General features: G+C 42.9%; 1 protein-coding gene across 1 annotated transcript; it reads left to right on the top strand.

The window, feature by feature from the left end:
- The first annotated feature begins 1175 nt into the window (after positions 1-1175).
- PRXL2A (peroxiredoxin like 2A) lies at positions 1176-13236 on the top strand. The gene is made up of 6 exons (XM_065638881.1): positions 1176-1239; positions 7287-7466; positions 7832-7923; positions 11223-11363; positions 12452-12616; positions 12754-13236. Exons 2-6 carry the CDS (start codon positions 7289-7291, stop codon positions 12850-12852), a joined length of 675 nt encoding a protein of 224 aa, XP_065494953.1. The 5' UTR covers positions 1176-1239; positions 7287-7288; the 3' UTR covers positions 12853-13236.
- Positions 13237-13872: the final 636 nt, after the last annotated feature.

Below are 13872 nucleotides of genomic sequence, written 5' to 3'. Positions count from 1 at the left end.
ACTGTGCTGCTCTGACATGTACTGAGCAAAATGTTTTGCAATGGGGCTCTGTCTTCTGAAGCAGCTGTTCTGTGTGGCTGGCCAGCAGCGGGGCTGCTGTGCTCCCTGGAGAAGATGGCCAGGGGACATGGTGTGGTCTTGTGCTGGAAGGGGCTCTGTAGAGTGCCTGAGGAGCCTTCCCAGTGGCACGTTGCCTTCAGTTTGATCTGTGCTGTGTTAGAACCACAATGCTGTTGTTGCTTCCAATTAGAAGAGACCTTATTTTGTGGTGAGATCTCCCTAAAAAAACCAAACCAAACAAAAAAATAACAACAAAACCACCTTCGCACTGAAGATAAACAGAAACTGCAAATTAAAGGATAAACCGAGCAGGTTTAACCAGAGTGGCTGGTGGCTCCCAGTTGGGAGATAGATAAGAAAGGGCCATTTGGTCTAGGTAAGTTTGGGACATGCTGCAAAACTGTGTCTCAGTCATTTGGAATGTAGACTCTGGGGCCACCATTGCAGAGGTTACGTTCATTCTTCTGAGCTGCTGTTGTGTTACTGGCCAGACTGTACTGTCATTGCTGCTACCTTTTTGTTTGGTTTTTGGTATTTGAAGTGCCAGGTTAACTGGAGACCTCAGGAAATAGTCCTAAGGTAGTGAAGACAAGTCCTCCTGAGTTTCTGTCTGGAGCAGCACCTAATGAGCACAAGCAACTGGGGAGTGTGTTCATTAACAGATGTTGTGACATGTTACTGGCTGGCTTATCTGAGCAAGTACATTCTTGAACGTCATACATCTGTAAGCACTCTTAAGTGCCCCATTGATCAGACTGCTTCAGTGATAAGCTCACTATATTATTGGACTTAAGTCGTTATGTTTGGGGTTTTTTTTTTGCCTTAAATATATTTAAGCACTGTACCTTCCACATATTTTGTTTCTTCCTTTGTTTAGCCAGAAACTAAAAAAATCCCAGTGACAGGAAAATGGGTTTTTATTTCTTTCAGCCTCTAACGGTGGGGATAATCAATCCCGGTCGGCGCAGCGGCCCCCTTGGACCCCGTGGGGGACGCGGCACAGAGTCCCGGGACCGCTGGTCGCAAGGACGCCCAGCGCTGCCGCCGCTCCCCGCTGCGCGGCGGGCGCGGTGCCTGAGCGGCGCGCACCGGGGGCGGTGCCTGCGCGCCGCACGTGCCCGGCGGCGGCCGCGGAGCCGGGCGCGGCGGTGCGGAGCGGCGGCGGTGCGGAGCGGCGCCGTGAGTGCGGGCGTGGGGGGCCGCCGGGCGGGGAGGGGCGCGGGAACCGCCGGCGCAGCGGCCGCGGCGGGGGGCTGTCCCACAGCGCCGCCGGGCCTGCGCCGCCCTCCCTGCACCGCCCTCCCGCTGGTGTGTTGCCCCGGCCCGGCCTGCCCGGCGGCAGCTCTTCTCTCCGTGCCCGCTGGTCTGCTGTGTCCCGGGCGCAGGACGTGCCGGCGGGCTGGCCCTGCCAGCGCAGCGGGGGAGGGGGCGCGCAGCCGTTACCGACCCCTGGGAGCTGAGCGGCTGGGGCGGCCGTGCGGGCAGCGGCAGCGCGGGGCAGGCGCCCGGGCGCTGCGGGGTGAGGGCTCCTCCCGCCCCAGCCGAGCGGCCGGGACGGCGGTGTGACCCGCTGCTTCCCCGCGGTGCTGCGGGGCCTGAAACTCCGTTTGTGCCCGACCTTGTGATTGAATCTGTTGGTTGATCCCAGCTTGCTTATGTAACTTAAGCTGGTGTAAGTAGGCACGACCGTGAAAGACAAAGAGACTCCCAGCTTGATCCCTCGTGTCATTCCTAACGCGCTGGTTTGGTTTCGGGTGCGATTGCAGTACTCCGACTTTACACGTCACTGAATGCACCTTCAGGCTGCTTGAAGCATCAGTGCAGGGTCCTCCCAGGCTTCTCTTCCAGAGCCACAGGGTCAGTTTCCCCATCAGACCTGGTTCAGAGCAGACAACAGAAAAGGCAAACCAGGTTGTGGGGAAATTGTTCTCACCTGGGCGTATCCACTGAGACTAATCTATTAGAGCCCAATTTATGCATAGAGCCGCCTCTGTGCTGTTGGTTGGAATTGAAGCATGTATTGATTATCTTGTATTTTTCCCTTTAGTAACACATAATTTTGTTGTTAGGAATTGTTTTACGTGAGGAATGTGAAAGTTAAAATACAAGCAAGGCCTAGGAATCCAAAAAAAGCGGTAAAATAATTCTTAATTTAAGCTTGAATCTGCAGGAGTCACGGCTGAATCGGAACAGGAGGGGCCACTTGCTGCCTAGCAAGTCGCTGTGTTTTTGATGATCACTGATTTGTGTTATTAGTGGGTCTGTTGGTGTTCCACTTCCCCCACCTCTGCGGATTGCCACAGCCACAGCTGTCCTGCTCTGGATCCCCAGCAGTGAGTTTAGCCTGTAGCATCTTCACATAAGTATTTTTGCAGTTCTGTGCTCCACTACTTCTATCTCTGTGGTATATCCACTTTGCTGATTGAGCAGAAATTTGGATTTTCCCTTGCACAATATCTAGCTGCCTGTTCCCTCTGAATACACTTAGAGAGTTGAAAAGTTTCCAGAGTGTTGTGCCAGAGCTCTTTGCTCTCCCTTGCTCAAAAGAAAAGGGTTGTTGAGCCAGTGCGTTTCTTTAAAACATTCTCAGAATGAGAGAGATTATTTGGTCTAACAACTAACTTCCTTTCGAAGGAAAGAGGTATGGTTTGCTAGCTTGACACAGCAACTAGACCCAAGTGCAGTGTTTTACTGAATTCAGTAATGAAACATGCGCTGGCTGGGAAGAAACCTAAAAAGATTAATGTTATTCTCAACACAAGGAGTTGTTTGTTACAGGATCTTTACAATGGCGAAAAAGAAAATCCCTCATGTTGTGAAAATTCCATAACATTCATGCCATAAAAAATGTTAGGAGGTTTCTTCGTGCATTGATTTTGACATTTAAAGGACAAATTATGTCGGAAGGGACCTCTGAAGTTTCTCCAGTCGAATCTCCACTTAAAGCAGGGTTAATTTTGAAGACTGGTCAGGTTGCTCTATTTTGTAATCCTTAATGGTATTTAAAAGCTCATGAAATCTTGATGAGCATGTTGCCAGTTTATTGTGAATTATAAATTTTCTTCATAGGTTTTAGGTTACAAAGATATTTGTAATCATATGACTCATTTCTGGGGGAATGTCTCATAAAAAAATCGTCAGCTCGATTTATATTTGGGATATACAAGTTGTGACAAAGCTCTGAAAGATTTTTAGGCTTAGTACAGAATGTCTTGGGAAAGTTGGGAGTGGGAGAGAAAGGAAGAATAAGCAACGGTCAGCACATACCCACTGGGGGTATGTGCTAGTGCAGTCAGTTTGTGAGAGCGCCCACTGAGCGTTTCCACTTTTGCTCAGCTGTCGTCTTAGGAAAAGTATGTAAGTAAATCTGTGTGTTACCCAGAGTTTTACTGACAACTTGAAACACGGATTCTCCAGTCTTTTTGACACAGCTGCAGCGGGTCCTGTTTACACTGTTAAAATAAATGTTTAAGGATAGCTGTCCTCTTAATGACAATTTTTTGTCTGGCTGTGGGTGGGAGGGAAGTGAGACATCTAGAAAACCATGTTTGAACTGGTCTTGACACAAAGTGAAGACCATCAACGGGCACTTTCAACAGGATTAAGACTAAGCTTGTTTAAATTCTGGTTAGCTGAGTACTGAAAGACCATGAAACAACTCACTGTTATGTTGGAGATCTCTTGTGGTCACCACAAAAACACACAAAAAGATGTTTTTCCCTTTTTCTTTGGCCTCTGCACTCTTTAAAGAGAAGTTTGTTCCCTTCTGGAGGTTTTAGCAGAGTTAGGAGCTTGCAGATCTGATAGTTCAGAGAAAATGATGCTCTTTCGTGAAGGGATGTTGCCACTAAAGCAGGTAGCTGAGCATAGAAGCACTGGGTTAATTCACCAGTGCAGCCTCTATACAGAAACATTTTTCTAACATTGTGCATTGTAATGGCTTTTTAATTGTTTCCAGGGCTGTTTGTATTGTGGCGTGCAGCATGAGTGCAGTTAGAAGTAGAATAGGCTGAAACTTAGGGAAAATATTACTTGTAAAAATGCGCAGTTCTACGGAAAAACACACTTTAGCATGCAGATCTTCAAGTTCAGCGCTGTGTTCCCAGCTTCAGAAAAGCTTTCCATAATTCCTGTTTGCTGTGCCCACCCACCCCATGTGCTCAGTTAAAAAAAAATTTAAAAAAAAAAAGCTGAATGATTAAGATATCTGTAAAACAATCTTGCCGTGGATTGGACAGCTGTTCTTTCGTCACCGCCGCTGGGGGAGGACTGTGGCAGGGGTTGCTGATAGACGCGAGAGTCAGGTCCTGGCTGCACGGCCAAGGCTCCAGAGCTGGGCTCCTGCCCAGTCCTGCCCACAGCCACCCGTGGCACAGCCCTTTGGCTTCTCTCCTGCCTGCGCTTGCGTCCGGGGAGCTGGCGGCGGCTGATGCTCTGCAGGCTGCATGGGTTCTGGTGAGTGTGAGCATGCACACGGTACGGGCTGATGGAATGTGCTGTTGTGTCTGCTCCTTGTGGATTATGGTTTACGGGATGCTTTGCTGTATCTTCTTATTGTGGATTGCTGTTCGATGTTTAAAAACTCTTAGAGTTCGATCACAAGGCAGTAGCGCTTCTATTTCAAGGTGGGGTGGAGGGTTATGAAGTTATTTTTGAGCTTCAGATTTCCTTAATAAACAGCAGCTAAACAGAAAGGAAGCTGCTAGTTGCAAGTGCTCAGCTGTTTTCCATTTAGTCTCTTCACTTGGGGTTCAATGACATAGATGTGGCAGGGCTCAGACTGTCTTGTTAGCAAATACTTTAATAATCCTGGCTGCTGTTTCCCGTATGTATTTTTCAAAGGAGCTCACTATGATGTTTGCTTAGCAGAGGAAGAATTTCAGTATTGCTCTGTAGAGCTGCTTCTTCAATTCTCCTATTTATTTAAATAGCAAAAGATTTGCGTATTTTAATAGCTTTTTTTTTTGTCACTGAGTGGAGACCAGAGTCCAATTAAACTAAAAAGGTGTGTTGACTAGGCTTAATGATCTCTTGTCTATCAACTACAACTGAGTGGAAGCTGGCTTTTAGCAATGCTAATAATGCTAATAAAAATAAAAAGCTATATGAGAACTACTCATTAATCAGTTGCCACAAGTTTGGCAACATTTTTGTACACAAATTACATGCAGAAGAGATTAATACTTAGGTTTTACTGCCTGCCCGCCCCCCCCCCGCCCCCCCCAGCCCCGTAAATAAGAATTAAGAGAAAAACAGTTCTTGACCAGGCGAGATTCAAGTCCGAAGAACAGCTGGATAACCAAACTCTAGGAGGGAGCAGGGCTATAGCCTTTTGGGTATGCCACAGAGATTTTAAGTCTTAGCACAAAGATGTTGCTGCGTTACAGCAATACATTTTGAGTTACAATTTGGTCATTCCACAGGTTAAGGTCAGAATGGTCTCTGATATGAGTCAGAGGCAGATATCAAAAAATTGTCATTGCAGTATGACTTTATGTTTGAAAAAAGTATGTAGAGAAAGCAGATAAGGTCAAGGAAGGTTTCACTTGGTTAGAAGTAAGTGGTGAAATGGGATAGAATCTGTTCTCATATCTGTGTTATGTTTGTGTAAACTGGCCTTGTTTCCTTCTCAGGATCAAGGATTACTCACGTTTCTAGATACTGTGATACCGTCTTCCTTGAAACCAAGTAAGCTGTTAAAAGAACAAAGCAATCTTTTTTCAAAATGTTTTCTAGCTATTTCTGCAGGTAGGCAGTTGGTTGTATTTGCTGCTCGGTATTCTGGAGCTAGTTTTAAGGATGGAAAGGGATTTTTTTCCCAGAAAATTCTGGGCACCATGGCTCTGACACAAAAGTGAGGAGCTACTCCTAGTTCTTACTTTCTGAATTCTGGCAACAGCTAGCTGTGGGGATAAAGATGATGTGTGTCTCCGGTTTATTGCCAGTCACAGTTCAAAACAGTAATATTTTCCCATATTTATGAGAGGGAAAAAGCCTTTCCCATAAAGAGGTGTACACAGACAGCAATATTTACCAAAACTTTCTCTCAGGGAATAGTGTTTTGCAGATGGCTCTGGGAAAAATTTGGATCTCCGTATTGTGTAATACTAAAGTTGGGTGACTGCACATGTACAGCCCTTTGTAACACAGAACTGTTGTGTTGGAAGTGTACAGTGACTTCTTACACTGCCAAAACTCCAGTGACTCTTGTACCAGTTATTGCTTGGAGCTGGGTCTTGAATTTTGTCCATGAGGCAGGGCTAAGTGTGCTTTCCTGCATCCTCAAAACTGATACTGCCCCACATGTGAAACATGTGCAAGGGTCAGGACCGAGGTTGTGGATGGGTGGTGGTTAAATACAATTGCCACCGAACTACAATCACTGGTAACAAAAAGCAGTGTTTGTACTTTACCACTTGAGCAAGCATTTGCAATGGCTTCCATTGCAATGTTATCAGTTCTGAGTGATGGGTGTGAGTGTAAGTTGTTTGTTCCTGATGTCATTTCTGCTTCAGCAAGAGTGGATATTGGTTAAAATATAGAAGGTGCTGTCCAGGGCATGTTCATAATGTTGGATCACTCTGTCTAACAAAATGCTTGCAAGTCTACGTATTTCTGTCTGCAGGCATGACCGATAAGCTCCAGTTTTGGCTTGGTGCCTTCTTTGGTTCTAGTGTGCAACTGTAAGGAACAGGAAAGGTTCCCAGTTGTGGTGAGCCAGATATGGCTTTTTTTTTTACGAAGTCTTCTGTGGTATATTTGTAAAATTGACTGTTTAATATAGATTAGTGGGGAAAAAAACCAAAACCAAACAATTTAATCTACAAACATGTTTCTTTTGAAAGAAACCACTGTCTTACTGTAATAATTTAAGTTACTGGCTCACACAGAAGCGATCTTATTAGAGGCACTTTATTACACACATATACTTCAGTCATCTTTCTCCCCATTGCATCTCAGCACTTTAATCATGAATGCTTTTGTCAGTCCAACAGTAGGAAAGGTACGAATATCTTGTTAATAGTTTTGTTGTGGATGAGGTGCAGAACTGGAACGTAATCTAGATCTTCTAAAACCCACTTCAGTACATTAATAAATATACAGATGATCTCCAGTCGAACCAAAAATATCCATGTGAGCTTTTAGTTTTTGTTTTAATCCAGTTCCTCCTTGTCTGGCATCATTGATGTCCAGTGTTAGAGCTGCTTTCTTCTTTCTCTTTCCAGAAATGTCCTTCCTGCCTGACTTCGGGATCTTCACCATGGGCATATGGTCTATTGGTCTTGGAGCCATTGGCGCAGCTGTGACAGGGATCGTCCTTGCTAACACTGACTTTTTTTTGTCCAAGCCAGAAAAGGCTACATTGGAGTTTTTGGAGGAGATACAGCTGAAAACTTTGGGAACAGGTAAGATTCTGGATGTTTCAGCCCACATTCTTTGATAATTGGGCTTTTATAAGAACCTTTGGAAGGCCGAGGTCAGAAGAATTTTTATTAGTCTTTCCTAGTTATAACATGTAGTTGAGTGTCCTTGATAGCAGATAATTCTGGTGAAGGAAAAGCAACCAAAACTGATGTTTCTGAATGAAACATGACACACTTCTAAAAATCAAAGCAATAATACACTGTTATGCATATAGAATTCTTTTCTGATAGAACTGTATTTGAATGTGGAATTCTCTGCAGTGCTTTGTGTTAGTCCTTAAAGCATTAACCATTATAAACAACAATGGCTGATATTATTGTTGATGCTGTTTCTCCTCTCTAAACAGAACAAAGAACATTCAAAGCAGGTGAACTATGGAAGAAGAATGGTGCAGTGATCATGGCTGTGCGAAGACCTGGATGTTTTTTGTGCAGAGAGGTACTTGCTGGCCTTGGGGATTAATTAGGAAGAGTTGAGCTCTACTTACATATATTCCCTTTAAATAAAGGGAGGGAGTGACTAGGACAGTCATCAGATACATCTGAAGTATCTGAAGGGTGTTGTTTTCTAGCCCAGACTGGTCACCAGCTAACAGCACGCTTAGTTTTCTTTGCAGCTGGTTTGTATAGTCTAGGTCCTGAGCATTTTCCTTCTGAAGGCAATGGTTATGTTATTTTAACATCCGCCAGGGACCTAGCTCATGGTAATTAGAAAGGGAGATTACACCAAATCCAATTGGTATTGAGTCTTATGAACTAGTTGTATTCCATATGTCCAAAATAAATCTGTGTGAGCCAGGTAGTCTCTGGTCAAAAGCAGCCCAAGACTGGGCTGGCAGAAAGCCATCAGATAAAGCTCTTCAGCAAAAAAGAGATGTGCATAAAGGGGAGTCCCTCACTGTTCTGGATGCTGTACGTGAGGCAGAAAGGTAAGGAGCCTGAAGACAAGGAGTTACTGTTTCATAACAAGGTGGGTTGGAAAACAAAATTTGATCCTTAGGCTCCTTGGGTGGGCGTGGGAGGACACACTTGAAATATGATTTGAATGCACCATGTGCCTGGGAACAGCCATAACTTGCATCTTGCCCATTATTTCTCCCATAGCTATGGGGAAAAATAGCTGTTATGTTGTTACTCACTACTGGATAACATGGAGTGATTAATACTGCAACCACTTACGTAAGGGATCTGCTCCCATCAGTAGTAACTGCCTAAGTATGTGTAGAATTCATGGAAGGTTAAAGTATTTTGCTCTCTGAACAGGTGTAGCATAGGCAGGAGGAGAATGTGCTACGTGCCTGGCTCTGCCTTTTGCATGCATTCAGACAAGAATTCTTTTTTTTTTTTTTTTAGTGCTGACTTCATAAGTAGAAGTAAAGAGCCCAATTCAAAGAATTGTGGGGTTTTTTTGTCTTTCAGGAAAAAAATCAAGGAGAGAGCAATTTAATTTAATTTTTTAATTCTTATTTTTGGTTCAAAACTTCAAATTTTTAATAGAGGGAGTCACATTACTGATCAGCTAATTAGAGCAATGAATTATTTTATATTTTAACTGTCAAAGTGTTTGAAAAAGCTTTTAAATTGTCTAAACGGAAGTTATTTTTTATTGTTGTATACTCAAGGCATTTTCGTGAGTTGACTCTTGCCTTTCTCCTAAGAAGAGTTCAGTTGCCCTTTACTATGACGGCTGCTTCTTTCCCCGCTGTCACTGACTCTGAGCTGGTGGAATGGTTCAATAAAGGTGACTTGCCGTATCTGTTAACCTGCAGGCAGAAGGTTTTTATTTTTTTGCAAAAGACAAAATACACTTGCTTCCCACTATCTTACACCTTGGAAATGATGTTGAACTTTGCCGTTGTTGACACCACCAAGAAGGAACATCTATTTCCCTGGACACAGTGGTGGGGTTGAAAAGTGGCCATTGTACCTCGAATCATGGCCCTGATACCACTGGTGAGGACGTGTGCTTCCATTATCCACTGCAAAAGATGTCACAAATCCTACTGGAACGATGCCTTTGGATCCTTGAAAACTGAGGCGTGTAGACTTAAGAAATACAGAGTCTTTTATCTATGTCATCTGCATCCCAAATCATCAGATTCCTTTCTTGTTATTTAAGATAGACTTGTGTTTAACAGGACTGCACTTCTACATCTCATAGTCTGGATCTGGCCACGTAGTGATCCAATGCTTCAGTCATCATGAAGTGCCTTGGGCTTGCCCAAGATTGTAGGTATCAACTCAAGCAGTCTAAAGTAGAAGAGCCATAGTTGAACTATCAGAGGGACAAACTGAAATGGGTTTTTGGGTGGAGAGAGAAGTATTCTGCTAGGCTGTGCTTGTCTGCTTTTACAAAAACAAAAGAACATTTTCACAGACTTGATGAAATAGTCACAGCCCCATGGTAAGGCTGTACAGATGTTATGTGCTGTAACTTGCCCACAAGAATAGACTTCTTTGCTTTCTCTTATTGTATAATTTTAAAATAGCAATAAAGAAAAACAAATCGAGGCTAGTCCCAAGATGCTGCTTCAAGTCTAATCTCTTGAGAATTGTAAAACTTAACTATGCTTTCCTGCTCTCTTCCTTCCCAAAAGCCAAGCAAGGAGACACAAAATAAACCCCACCAAATTGCTGAAGTGCCTTTCTCCAAAAGGCTAATCAAGGTTTGATGGTATCGCTGTCTCTCCAGAGATAGCGTAAGCGATGGTCCTTTAACTCTCACCACTCACTACTCAGTGTTTCCATGCGATGCTGATTCATCCTTTTTCATTTCCTCTGAAGATGAGTGAAGTAGTGAACTGGAAAGCTGCCCTTACCCTTTCACCTACTGATGTCTTTCTCTAATGTCTTTTCTCCTGTCTGTTCAACCCATCTGTCTGCTACTTCATATGCAGTAAATTCTAGATGTCCTGCAAGCCTTTGAGTTAAGACGTTATGGTTTAGTGGCTGAGGGTGTTCATGTAAAGTGTGTCCATTTTTTAAAGTGTGGAGTTCCTTGTGGGAGTTTTGTCCAGTGAAAATGACCTTTCTCCATTGGAGGTGAGAAAAAAAACATTTTCAGTGTGCACTTGGATCTGTTGGAAGCCTCAGAGGTCTTTGTACAAACTGTGGGAGCTGGGATTCCTTCAGCAGAACAAAAAACCCAGCACATGAGTGGTGACACACCAGAAAAAGCAGTATTGCTTCTGATACTGAAGGTGTTTGAAGAAATTCCCTGATTATTTTCACTGGAGAATCTAGGAAGGAGAGTGCATCTTCATTACTTAGCCTGCTTCTTCACAGAGTGCTCGAAATGCTTCGCAAAAGGGCTGATAATGATGTGTTACTGCTTGGAAAAAAAGTATTGGAAATTCTGGCCTGGGAAAGTGAAGTGTTGTGCAGGCAGGTTTTTTTTCTTTACTGTTCTGTAAATGTTTTAAAATATAGATAAAGGGCACAGGCAAGGTCTGTCTACAGCTTTGAGTTAAAAATATGATTTCTCCAGGATTTTAATATTTTGTCCGGTAAATGCTCAAAAAATCTCCTTCCTCTGTGCTTAATGAAGAAAATTTTAGGTAATCTAATGAAGACCTGCCTAGGAGTAGAGCTAGCTTAAATGTCTGATTTACAGGTCTGTTTCTCTTTTGCCCCTCAAGCTAGAATTTACATACAATTTCTGATGCTCTTGAACTTCAGGGTGAAGCTTTCCAACCTCCATTTACTGCCTGAAATGTTTGGATTTTTTTCCTTCCTTAGGAGGCTTCTGAGCTCTCCTCTCTGAAACCTCAGCTGTCCAAGTTGGGCGTCCCTCTCTATGCTGTTGTGAAAGAGAAGATAGGGACTGAAGTGGAGGATTTTCAGCATTATTTCAAAGGAGAAATCTTTCTGGATGAAAAGGTATAGTCAAGTCGGTGTACTCCTTTTGTTTAAAAACAAGCTTATGAATGTCCTCTTTGAAGAGCTTGTATAAATAATATAGATAGAATGTGGTCTGAATGAAAAAGGATTTAGTAGCATTGTAGTTTAAGAAGTTAATTAGCTTTGCTTTTATATATATATATATATATATCCTGCTCAGCTTACAAACTGCTCTGTAGCTATGCATTAATAACATGCTCTTGTAGGATTATTCTTCCCTTCCCCTTTAACAGGTAAACAATATGGCCTATTGATATTTATTCCTTCTTCCACTGGCCGTGTGACTTGCTGATGTGTTTGATGTATGAATCAAGGTCTGAAGGTGACAGACACAATTAATTCAAGATATACAGGCCACATTGCAGTGATGTGGCCTGTCTCAGTACACTGGCTGTACCGTACACATGCTGTATTGCCAGTCTCATGTACTGCAAAACCACAGCCCTGCTTACTCCTTCTTAACCCAGAAGGCACATTTAGAAATCATTTGGCTTTGGAAGGAAAAAGAATATGTGATACTCAAAATCAACTAGAAGATACCTTTATTTTGTGTCCCCACTCTGCCTGTGTGAAAGAATCAGACTCATTATTTAAAAAACAAACAAACAAAGACAAAACCCAAACAACACCACCAGAAAACAAAACAAAACCAACAAAACAAAAAAGAAACAGATGGCTAATAAAAGTTTCAGGACTTGGCACCACTGTTACCTCTTTACCAGCATCTTTATTGCCATGCTTCCAAAATAAGAAAAAGAAATGTTTTTCACAAAAGACTCTTGTTGTCAGCAATAGGGATGTAGGTGTATATGGAGCTTAAATACCTGTGGATCAGCCTAAAATCCACCTGAATGGTGGCAGTATGACTAGCTGGCTGTGTGGAGGTGAGTGATCAGGTAGTGTGCTAAAGAGGTTAGTTCAGGTGCAAATTCTTTTTAGCTCTGCCTGGTGAGCTTTTGTGTGTTGTGACCTTTCTTGGATACAGAGTTGGCTAGTTTCTTGAATTTCATTTGGGAGGAAAAGTCCTTTTCACTTCGTTTGCTGAGATATTTTCTATTTCCCTGTAGAAAGGCTTCTATGGTCCACACAGACGGAAGATGATGATGTCAGGCTTCTTCCGCTTTGGAGTCTGGCAAAATTTCTTCCGTGCTTGGAAAAATGGATATAGTGGTAACCTGGAAGGAGAAGGATTCACCCTGGGAGGAGTGTTTGTGATTGGAGCAGGAAGACAGGTACTGCAGGCAATCTAGGAGGCTTTCATGTCTCCTGTGAGACCAAAAGTTTATTTTCCGTAATTGTTTAGTTGCTGGTCAGTTCATCTCCCATAGGGAGACTAATGTATGAACTTCTCTCTTGTGTCTTTGACTAGGGTGTTTTATTGGAACATCGTGAGAAAGAATTTGGAGACAAAGTCAGCCTTCCGTCTGTTCTCGAAGCTGCTGAGAAGATAAAACCACAAGCTTCATAAGCAGAAAAATAGTTGCACATGTTTCTGATCACAGCTTGAAATGTAGAATGCATCTGTTTCTTGAATGTGCAGTTTAATTGCTTCTTAACTATTTAGTGATCAATGCAGAGGAAACATTCTCTGTTCAAACAAAGAAAATGATGAAAATCCTTGTGGACAGTTTTTTAGTTGCTTTGCAGCCTTTCAGGTGGTCAGGATTTCAACTGCTCTTTTGTGTCTGACTGTATTAATGAAAGGCTGGGTCTAAAATCTGACCTAGCCTAGATGTTTTCAGTCAGAGGCAGCGAGTTGAAAACCTGTCTACCTAGAGGAGCAAAACTGCCAAGGCTGTAGTCATGGAGTACCAGCTGAGGTTGAAGGATAATAAATCTTTATGTAAATGAAGGGCCTTTGCTTTTTACTTTATCATTACCATGTAAAAACATCTGTGTTTCTAGAAGACTAACTCCTGTCAGTCTTAGATTCTGCATTCAAGACATGCCACTCTATCTGCCCAGTAAGTTTCTTGTTAGTTAACTACTGCCTCTAGATTTTCCAGCTCTTTATTTGATTACCTGCAAGGAAGATTGGAAACTTCTAATGTTCACTTCGGAAAAAAGTTGTGGCTTGAGGGCAAGTTCCTTCTTGTGGTTAAGATTCTTAAAAAAAGGGAACAATATCAGAGAGCAGATTAGGTAGAGTTTCCATCCTGGCTTGAGTTCTGCAGTAGAATGGCTGGGCTCTTACTCCTCAAAATAGATGTAGTGTTGCACAGTATGATCCATGAGAGCCAGTACCATACACAGCCATATATATGTACGTAAACTGATATAGGAACAGGACAGCATGAATAATTTTCCAAATGTGCTGATGTTTCAAAGTCTAAAAAAAATGTTAACATTGCACTTCAAGAGGATTATCAAGTGTTGCGTATCCTTCATTAGCTGGTGTATATAGAAGGCTTGGAAACTTTGGAAAAATGTGCGGACTAGAACATAGTAAGCTAGCAAAAGCACTAAAGGGAAGGATTCTTTTGTCCTG

Source organism: Caloenas nicobarica, chromosome 7 (genome assembly GCF_036013445.1).
Source record: "Caloenas nicobarica isolate bCalNic1 chromosome 7, bCalNic1.hap1, whole genome shotgun sequence".
Taxonomy (NCBI): domain Eukaryota; kingdom Metazoa; phylum Chordata; class Aves; order Columbiformes; family Columbidae; genus Caloenas; species Caloenas nicobarica.
The sequence above is the reverse complement of the archived record's forward strand: the minus strand, read 5'-3'. Positions and strand labels throughout refer to the sequence as shown.